Here is a 9,987-nt window from a genome sequence, read left to right as displayed (position 1 = left end):
GAAGACCCTATTTATTGTCCAGTTTGTGTATATTAGCAAAAATGTAGTTTCATCTGAAACCTGGCATACAAGTCTTCTTGACACCCATTGCAGCAACAGGAGGTTATACTATTTTTAAAGTCTACTTTTTTAATTTAACAAAACATATTTGTACACATGAAGAAAATGCTGTAAACGTGTTGTATTCCTGAGTTTTGTTTTAACGCAATTGTGTCTTTTTACATGTTTCTGTTTTTAAAATGACTGTTTGTTGCACCGCTTTGCTGCAATGATATACTGTACTGCCATACATTACGTCACCTTTTTATGTCGTCACGACCAAAACAAGAGATTTCCGAGGGAGGCCGGGAGTTGTAGTGTTTTATACCGGAGTCGCTTGCTTTCAGTGACGAGAGTAAGGCCAGATAGAAATACATCTCCCAGCACGCTGCGCTTCATTACGATGTCGCTTTAGGGGTAGACTAGCTTGTTCAGGAACATTTTTCATTTGATAGCTGTTTGCTGTCTATACTGCGGACGATTCGGGCTGTATGGGTGGATCTGTGGTGGGGAAATAGCACTAATAACAACCTGATAATATGGAGAAGAATTTGCATTTGAATCGGTTGCCGTCCAGACCTCCACTTCCTGCAAGAGGGATTCAGTCTGGCTCTAAAATGAGAATGGGGTGAGTTTATATATTTTTTATTTATGATAATATAGTCATTGTATTGTATACCAAGACTATCAAAAACTCGTTTACATCTGTGTTTTAATTGGAAACACAATTTGACAGTATTTTGCTATCAGAATAGATCGGCAAACAACAATTTTAGATAAATAACGTTTTGTATACTCTCATCAGTTGTACAAATCAAACGTTAACTTAACCACACATATTGCAGAAATGTGTTTTACAGAGATGTTAACTTTTTTTCTGCTGGTTATTGCCTTTAGGTGAGCTAGATTGTTAATTGCATTCACAACGAAACTGTAATTTACAATAAAAAAAAAACAAAAACATACATTCTTCTTCCAGAGAAATTCTTAAGTGTTCCTAGTTGATGGCACAGGTGGCACAGTGGGTTAGTGCCCTAGCCTTTTCAACTCTGACGCAAATGTCTGGTGAGGCCAATAGTCACTTATGGACAGTATTTAACATTAAAAAAAATAAATAATTTGTATTTCTTGTTTAGAAACGATATTTATTATTTTGTAGTAAAACGTGCAGTAGTGATGACTAAATGATTAAAACACACACCTGAGCGTTATTTATTTAGGAATTACGTCCGGGTGCTGTGTTGGGTCGTCACTGCAGTTTATTCGTACGAATAAAAGTGTGCTCTGCAGGATCACTCGCAGCACCTGGATGCAATCGCCAACAAATTCAGCTTTTGCTCTAGCTATTGGTATCAACGTCTCATAAAAAAATAAATCTCCATAGAACACTGTTATTTAAAAATAAAATTACCCCATTTAAAGTCATGTACAGTTGAATAAATAGGTATTAAGGGGGTGGGTAAGTGCACTGGCTACTAGAATGGTTAAACTTGCAAGATCTGCATCTTTGCTGAAAAAACAACCTTCTGGATTGGCAAGACACAGACCAGCATGCTCATGTTCGGTTTTATATGTGTGCTACACAGATTTTTTGTTGTTGCTTGATTTAAATGATTGGATTACATGTATTTTCTATATCTGCTACAGGCCTGGAAGAAAAAGAGACTTCTCCCCTGTTCCTTGGAGCCAGTACTTTGAGAACATGGAAGATGTTGAAGTGGAAAACGAAACCAGTACAGATATATCCTTTTACTTTCTTCCTTACACAGTGCACAGGATTTGAACACCTTCACTGAGGTGGGGTGGCACATTTTAAGTTGTCCTCTGCTGCTGCTCGGTAGATGCAGTAATGCAGCACTGTGATGTCAATAGGACTCCTGTTGCATAGCAGTTTCACCCATTCAAGCTTGATTATCTACATTGTATAGGTAACAAGCTCAGGTTTGTCTTATTAAACTCATAGTAAAACCAGGAACAAACAGCTTTGCAGTGGTTGTGTTATTTACATCACAGTGCTGCATCACTGCATCTAATTGCATATCCTCATCAATGTACCAGAGTGCAACCATTAACCTGTCCCTCTGCAACACTGCCCCTCATGTATGTGTACCTTAACAGTAAGAGAAGACGGTAAGACAGTTGAGAGCTGTATCGAGGCCACAGGGTGCTTGAAACTTCTAAGTTTTCAGATATAACTGGGATGTGATAACTGAAACATAAAATGGCAGATCAAACCAATTTTCTCCTTCAGTAGTTCCAAATGCTGGTAATGTGTGTTGCTGACACCTCAAAGTACTGAAAACTGAAAGCTCCATGTTGGAAATCACTTGTCCGATTCTGATGAAACAAATCTTGGGCGTTTGTGTTCTAATAGTGGAGACCATGGTGACCTCCGTGTAGTTTTTTTTTTTTTCCTTTTATTTTCCCCTCGTTATCCTTCCTTTAATAGGAACTGTTTGGTTATCTCTTGGTTTGCTCCTTTACTGGTTCACACTCTTTTAGAATCTACAGCAGTGGGTCAGAAGGGCCGGTTCTGCTTCTGTTGCATGGAGGAGGCCATTCAGCTCTTTCCTGGGCAGTTTTCAGTGTAAGTGATAATTGCATATGCCTCTCCCCCCTCACCAGCCTACATCTATGTAAAGTGAAGTGAGGGCAGATTTTGCAACAATTGAGTGCAGAATTCCTGAGAGGTAAGGATATATAGCTCAGAGTAGGACACCCAGTTTCTTAATTGATTGCTTAATTAGAAAATGTATTGCAAGCTTTGGACTAGAGAGATGCTGGAGGTCGCAATCTCCAAAATAACTTGTTTTTTTTTAATTGAGTATACCTCTAGCTATCTGAAAGTCATCTTAATTCTTTTTTTAGGCTGTTATATTTAACTGGATCAAGTGCCGGGTAGTGGCTGTTGACCTGAGAGCACATGGTAAGAGATCTATCCAGTAAAGGACTATTCATAGTTTCATGGGGTTAAGTTAGCATAGTCTGTGTTCTCTATTAATAGAGCATGGCTTTAGACTAGCCCATTGCTTTTGGGACATGAATTAGATGTTGCATAATAGTAGCAGTAACAACTGAACAAAGTACTGTTAAAGGTTTTTTTACATTTTACCGTCAAAATAATTATGTATTTTCTTTTTAAAGTAATTGTAGCTAAGAAAATATAAATTGTCTCCACCATGCACACCTGTTCATATCGGTCTCAAATGTGTAGTTTTGAAAGAAACACGTTTTAGAAGGGGGCTCCCGAGTGGCGCATCCAGTAAAGGCGCTCCGCACGGAGTGCAGGATGTGCCCTATAGCCTGGAGATCGCACGTTCGAATCCAGGCTATGTCACAGCCGACCGTGACCGGGAATTCCTAGGGGGTGGCGCACAATTGGCAGAGCGCTGCCCGGGTAGGGAAGGCTTAGGTCGGCAGGGGAATCCACGGCTCACCGCGCATCAGTGACCCCTGTGGCCGATAGGGCGCCTGTGGTTCTGCAGTGGAGCTGCCAGATCTGTGTTGTGTTCTGGCACTATAGGTCTGGTGGCATCGCTGTGGATCCGCAGTGTGAAAAATGACGGCTTGGCAGGAGCACATTTCGGAGGACGCGTGCTCCAGCCGCTGTTTCCCGAGTCGGCGGGGGGGTTGCAAGCGGTGAGCTGAGGATACAGATAATAATTGGGCATACTAAATTGGGGACAAACGGGGGTAAAAAAAAATTGGCGGCGACTAAATTTATAAAAAAGAAAAAAAAAAAAAGAAACACATTTTAGCAAACATGTCTTTTAAAACATGATGGCTGGGACATCTGGAGGGTGATCGGCTTCTTTCTTGTCAATAATCAATCAGCTGCTTCCCCTATTGACTGACATGCTTTCAGTAACAGGCTTTGACCCATATATGTTTTTGTATTGAAGTTCTAGAAAAGGTTTTGTTTTGTTTTGTTTTTAAATGCTAAAGTCAAAACTGCTTATTTACTTTGAGTATAAAGCCTTTTTTTATTATTATTTTTTGTATAGGTGACACAACAGTAAACAATTCTGAAGATCTTTCTGCAGAAACTATGTCCAAGTAAGATATTTCAACATTGTATCTGAGGGAGGGGGTGACAAAGATGGAGAGATTTGATTGCAGAATCTAATGGTGGTTTATTTTTTGTTCATCAATGAAAAATGTTGTTTCTAAAACACACACAAAATGAAACGCCGCTATTGGAGGAGGATAAAAATGACACTAAAGCCAAATATATCTGCATGTGTAAAGAGATCAGGAATCTAAGGCTTGCTTGAGCAAGATTCTGCAAAAAAAAAAAAGCTGGTTAACAGCCCTGTGTTGGAGCTCGACACCTCTTTCAAGGTTACTGAGACCTTGAGACCCCTGCAGAACTCCAGAGCAGTGCCAGCAGAACCATCTGGTGTGCCTGTACCCTGATGTGGCAGCATTTCTTCTCTCATTTGTTATGCTAGTATTTAACAATAAGGCAGTCAAAATGTGTTGGTCGGCATTCTAATTTAATCGTTAGGCGTCAACCTTAAGGACCACTTATAACTGTTTCTTTATCTGCCACTAACTTCAAACTCCCCCCCCCCCGTCCCACCCCCCTCCTCCTCCAAGGGACATCGGAAAGGTGATTGAAGCCTTGTACGGTGAAAACCCTCCACCAATCATGTTGATCGGTCACAGTATGGGCGGGGCTATTGCAGTTCACACAGCAGCAGCCAATCTGGTGCCGTCGCTGCTGGGCATCTGCGTCATCGATGTGGTGGAAGGTAAATTGAACAGTTTCTTTAACAATACAGCTGGGCCTTAACGGTAAACACTCAATAGGACAATAGGAGGTCATTCTAAAAGAATGGAATGTATCTAAAGAGACTCCTTAGACTGGTTTATCGACATTTAAAACAAATTGCTGTCGAAGTTTCTTTTGTTTCAGTCTTGGTTTAAAATACAACTATAAGAACTGTAGAAAACCCATTTCTCCGCTATTGCTTTCATCAGTAATTTAGAATTGCATTGTGTAGATTAGTGGCTAATGTGAGTGAGCAGCCTGTAATTACAATGATTCTTCTTTTGTGTGTAGGCACAGCGATGGATGCTTTGAACAGCATGCAGAATTTCTTGCGCAGTCGACCAAAAACCTTTAAATCTCTTGAGAATGCCATTGAGTGGAGGTAAGTGGAAACATTGCAAAGGTGCCTTTTTAAGAGCAAATTGCTTTGGCTTTGTTTTCCTAAGAATTTCAGTAGTGAGTGAGTGTTCTTAAATTCCAATTCTTTCCCTAGTCCCGGAACAAAATCTTGTACATTGAGCTTGGAGGACCTGTATGATATGTAAAATGAAACACTGCGAAAACATGTTGGCTTCCTTAGATAAGAAAAACCCACAGCAGGGATGGAAATAAGGATCCCAGTGCATAGCAGTTTGATCAAGGAAGCAGAGCTGAGCCTACTCGGTTTAAACCTTCTTGAAAATCTGGCTCTTATGTTGTACTTACTTGAGTACCATTTTGTGAACCAGTTTGACTACAAGGCAAAGGAAAGTTTAAGTTTTTTTTAAAACATTTTTTTCAGTGTAAAAAGTGGACAAATCCGAAACCTTGAGTCTGCAAGAGTGTCAATGGGTGGTCAAGTGAAAAAGTAAGTTCTTAAAGTTCGCTGTCTGCTAGCAGTAGTTGATGATACATTGTCTTTCAGAGCTGTTTCTCTCTGCCTTGTCTTCTGTGTCTCTCCCCATCTCTTTCTCTGTTTTACATTGCCCTCCCCGTCTCTCTTTCTAGATGTGAGGATCCTGTCAGCAGCCCTGGCATCTCTAAAACGATCATCGAAGGGATCATCGAGGAAGAGGAGGAGGAGGAGGAAGAGGCAGAGGGAGAAGGAGGAGAACATGGGAATGAAGGAGAGTCCAACAACAAAAGGAAGAAAGAAGACGACCTGGAGGTTATTGCCATTTCCTTCATTCAGCCAAGGGCCACGCTGGGAGTAAAATCTCTTTAAAACAATCCTGATAATAGTACGTGACTCGCTTCAGATATCACAGTCAGATTCAGAATTCTACCTTGGTATTTTGGTCAGGAGGAGGAACCACAGGTCCTAGTGTGTTCCTTGCTTAAAAAAAAAAGCAATGTTTGTGTAAGTACTGTAATGTAAGGCTGTCAACAATACCACAAGTATTGTGGCCATTGTGATTTCGGCCACAATAGTTGATTTTTTGCTGCACTTCTAGTATCCTTGGTCTGGTGCTGATGCAGTGAGACTCCGGGATACCCAAGCAGGCACCTTGTTACTTTATCTTATTGTCCACGATCCCTCCTTTTTAGAGGGAATGTCTGATGCATTCATTCATGCGCTTGTCGTGCTGGATAGACAGCCTTGCATTCCTTTCTATTTGTCTTTTTCTTCTAGGTGAAGGAGTGTCCTTACACCTGGAGGATTGAGCTGGCTAAAACGGAGAAATATTGGGATGGCTGGTTTCGAGGGCTGTCCAGCCTCTTTCTCAGCTGTTCTGTACCCAAACTACTGCTTCTGGCAGGTGGGTGTAGGCTGCCATTTACTGAGGTCAGGGACGAGTGTACACTTTCCTTGGCTTGAAGGTCAAGTTCACCAAATAGTTAATCAATATGGTGCTGCAAAATATTGACATTTGTGTGTCGCACCAGTGTTAAACCAGTGTCCTGTAGCTAATATTGTATTCTGCTAATATTGTATTCTGCTGATGTTACAGGTGTTGACAGGCTGGATAAAGATCTCACAATTGGACAGATGCAAGGTAACATAGTCTGCTTCCTGCCCCCCTTTGTCACTGAGCTCTTGTTTTGTCAAACCCTGCTTTTAATTGTTTTGTCATCAAATGTACACTGATGCTTCTGATTTGTAGTCTGTTATGCCTGTAGCTCTGTTCTATTGTATTATAGCTCTGTTTTGAATGAATTACTGATAGGTAGTAGACAGAAACAGGACATTTTGACATTAATAGTAGCATGTAATTTTTGCCTGTTGAATGAACGTAAAGCTTTGCCAAACGTTTCTCCTGCTGTAAACACACAGTAGTACACTTGTTCTCACGGAGGCTGTTTTCTGTTCAGGAAAATTTCAAATGCAGGTTCTGCCTCAGTGTGGCCATGCGGTACATGAAGACGCCCCAGAAAAAGTAAGGCATTAAGACGTTTCTGAAGCAGGAGGGAATAAAGCATTGTTTTCTTCCTGTATTTTGAGGGTTTGCCATCGCGGTTCATAAACAGATGTCTCTCCTCACAGACAGGTGCTGCCAACAGCAAAAACAAATAAGCAACTCTGCTGAGCCCATGTGCTACAGAGCAGCATGTGACAAAGATATTCCAAGTAAAGGATGAGGGTTAAAAATAACTGTGGATTACAGGGCACTTTCACACAATGTTGACAATGTACAACACACATAATTGTTCATGGCTGATTCATGTATCCATCGCTTCTAAACACTCAATCAGGATTCTAAGGTACAAGATCTCTCTTAGCTGCCATCGTGTGGCCTTTTACTCCATATATGGTCATCGTGGCCACATACTGGTATGTCATCACTTTCCTTGTTTTTCTATTCCCCTTATAGGTAGCTGAAGCTCTTGCAACGTTTATGGTCCGTCACAAGTTCACAGAAACCAAGGGGGGATTCCAATGGTATGAAAGCAGTTTTCATTACATATGCATTAGACATTCTTGACACAAGCCTGCCTGTTCTGGGCCTTGGCTATTCTCTATCACAGGCACACCTTCAAGGCTGTATTTAGTAAACTGAATTCTGTGAACTCCTTATTATCTATAATAATAATACAATCTGGGTAGGAGCAGAGTGTTTGAACATCCTTGATGCAGTTCCAACATGTGACCATCTGGTTTCCCTGTGTGTTAATTTCAACTGTAGTGTTTCTCTGCATGCAGGGTCCAGCCTTTTTAAATCTGGAGTATTTTTTTTAGTGTTTTATATTTAATTAATAGCAAATAAAGGAATGGAAAGCCATGGAGTTGTTTGTGTCGTGTCACATGCTAACTGTGATTTTCTGTCTGTTCTTTTCTAGCATGTTTCCTGCTTGCTAATGGGCCTTCAGCACTGCATTTCTCTGTATATAACTTGCACCAGAGGCCACTGTGATGTATCTCCATCTACCTATTCATTCAACAATAAAATACAGCAACTAAACTTCCACTGGAAACCATTAATGCTCTGATTTTGATGGGCAAACAAAAAACACTGCTGATATTTACTGTGGGCTCAAGTAATGTGCTTCGATCTTACAGTATGGGTTTTGTATTCTCATTATTGTAATTATTATTATAATTATTAGTATTGCCTTCTGTTACTGCTGCCTTATTTAAGGTTATGCCTTTTTAAGAATGCAGGGATTTCTTTTTATTTAAGTAATGCCTTGTATGTTGCTTTTTTTTTTTTTTGACGACTAAATGACAGCAGTATAACGCACCCATTGTGTTCCTCGTTCCTTTTTTTTTTTTTTTTAGAATAAAAATGCAAAACTCCTGAAAGCCGATCTTTACTTGATCTTTCCCTTATCAATAAATATGATACACTGAATGGTGGCACATGTGCATTGAAGACCAGGAGACAACACATCCCATCTCAACATTTGTTGTAGAATTCTGTAACGTTTCTTTAATTAATACTGCAGAGTGGTGACTTGCAGTTAACGCTCTTGTTCTGTAGTTTCTAAAAATAGGAAACTGACTTGATTCGAGTGACGCCGGTTGCCGCAGGGGAGACTACAGATAAATCTATGCCCCATTGTCTGTGTTTACTGGCTGGGCTTGGTGCAGATCTCTTTAATCTGTAGCAACGTGACACCCCAACCCCAACCCTCTCAAGTCAGTTTCTAATACTTCATAGCTTTCATTCTCAGGATCCCCACAAAACAAAGCTGCCTTCATTAAAACATACTCACTTAGACCCTGATAACCAGTGGACTGCCTTACCATGGTGCTCATGTGAGACTGGCTTGGAGAATCTCTTCTGCGTTACTTCATTTTTGGCTTGCTGAAATGAGCAGTGCTGTGTTGTTCTTTGTGTTATATTGCACAGGGTACTTTGGGGTCTGTTATTTTAAAGCCTGATTTTAAAACGGATTTCTTTTTGTTTGCTTTTTCTTAAGATATAAAAAATACTACACTCGGTGCCTCACTGGATGATTATTTGAAAGGACTGTCCTTCCTAATATAAAAACACATGGAGTGAACAATAGAAAATATAATAAGCAACTGTCCTTTTTAATTTGAAGCGTGTTTAAAAAAAGACAAATGCCTCTAGACAGTACTGGAAAGTATGGATGCCAGTAGGTTGCAGATACTGTGAAGAACCTCACGCTGTGTCGCTTGCCATGTGGGCAGATGAAGCCATCCGTCTCCCTTACTGAAGTGGCAGACGCATTGATTGAAGGGAGCAAATTCAGCACTGTTCATTTCCCTGCACGAGTCTTGAGATATAAACCTGGAATCTGTTCCAGGCATTATTATTTTTAATATATACTGAAAAGATAAAGGACTGACTTATCTTTGCATGTCAATATTTACAAACTTTATTTATTAATACTGTTTTGCATTGAAGATTGTTCGGATTCTATTGACTCTGTCCCGTGTTGTTTGTATTGCAGCTGAATGTTTTCCAGCGGAGTGCATTACAATGGTCTCTTTACAGCTGAGCATTGCCATTGTTTTGATCAGAAGGTACTAGACGAGATATGGTGAACACGACGTACTAGAATATAATGGAAAGCTAATAGAATGCAAGATGTCTCATACGGTCTTTTATTTGGCAGACCGTGATAATTAATTTTTTTTTTTTTTTTTGTCGTAATATCTGAATGTTTTAACTGTTCACAGATTGACGGATTACACATTCTAGCCACAAGATGGCAGCAGCAGTCACTGTGCATCAAGCTACGATGATAATCCTGTGGTAGAAAAGGAAATTATGACGCAGATGGAT

The 9,987-nt window shown here is 40.3% G+C and overlaps 1 protein-coding gene across 1 annotated transcript; it reads left to right on the top strand.

The window, feature by feature from the left end:
* The first annotated feature begins 384 nt into the window (after positions 1-384).
* On the top strand, positions 385-8,432 carry LOC117405489 (protein phosphatase methylesterase 1-like). The gene is made up of 14 exons (XM_034008585.3): positions 385-667; positions 1,687-1,780; positions 2,534-2,626; positions 2,908-2,965; positions 4,044-4,095; positions 4,639-4,793; positions 5,105-5,195; positions 5,595-5,660; positions 5,801-5,960; positions 6,426-6,552; positions 6,745-6,789; positions 7,106-7,170; positions 7,606-7,673; positions 8,072-8,432. The coding sequence occupies exons 1-14, from the start codon at positions 579-581 to the stop codon at positions 8,088-8,090; spliced, it is 1,182 nt and encodes a 393-aa protein (XP_033864476.2). The 5' UTR covers positions 385-578; the 3' UTR covers positions 8,091-8,432.
* The last annotated feature ends 1,555 nt before the right edge of the window (positions 8,433-9,987 follow it).

This window comes from Acipenser ruthenus, chromosome 8 (assembly GCF_902713425.1).
Source record: "Acipenser ruthenus chromosome 8, fAciRut3.2 maternal haplotype, whole genome shotgun sequence".
In the NCBI taxonomy this organism is placed as follows: Eukaryota; Metazoa; Chordata; class Actinopteri; order Acipenseriformes; family Acipenseridae; genus Acipenser; species Acipenser ruthenus.
The sequence above is the reverse complement of the archived record's forward strand: the minus strand, read 5'-3'. Positions and strand labels throughout refer to the sequence as shown.

What these genes read in the sequence shown, in the direction of transcription:
- LOC117405489 (XM_034008585.3), top strand. Translation starts at nt 579, where the DNA reads ATGGAGAAGAATTTGCATTTGAATCGGTTGCCGTCCAGACCTCCACTT. An exon ending in TCTGCAGAAACTATGTCCAA is followed by an intron (nt 4,096 to 4,638) that starts GTAAGATATTTC and finishes TCCTCCTCCAAG; the next exon opens with GGACATCGGAAAGGTGATTG. An exon ending in ATGAAGACGCCCCAGAAAAA is followed by an intron (nt 7,171 to 7,605) that starts GTAAGGCATTAA and finishes TTCCCCTTATAG; the next exon opens with GTAGCTGAAGCTCTTGCAAC.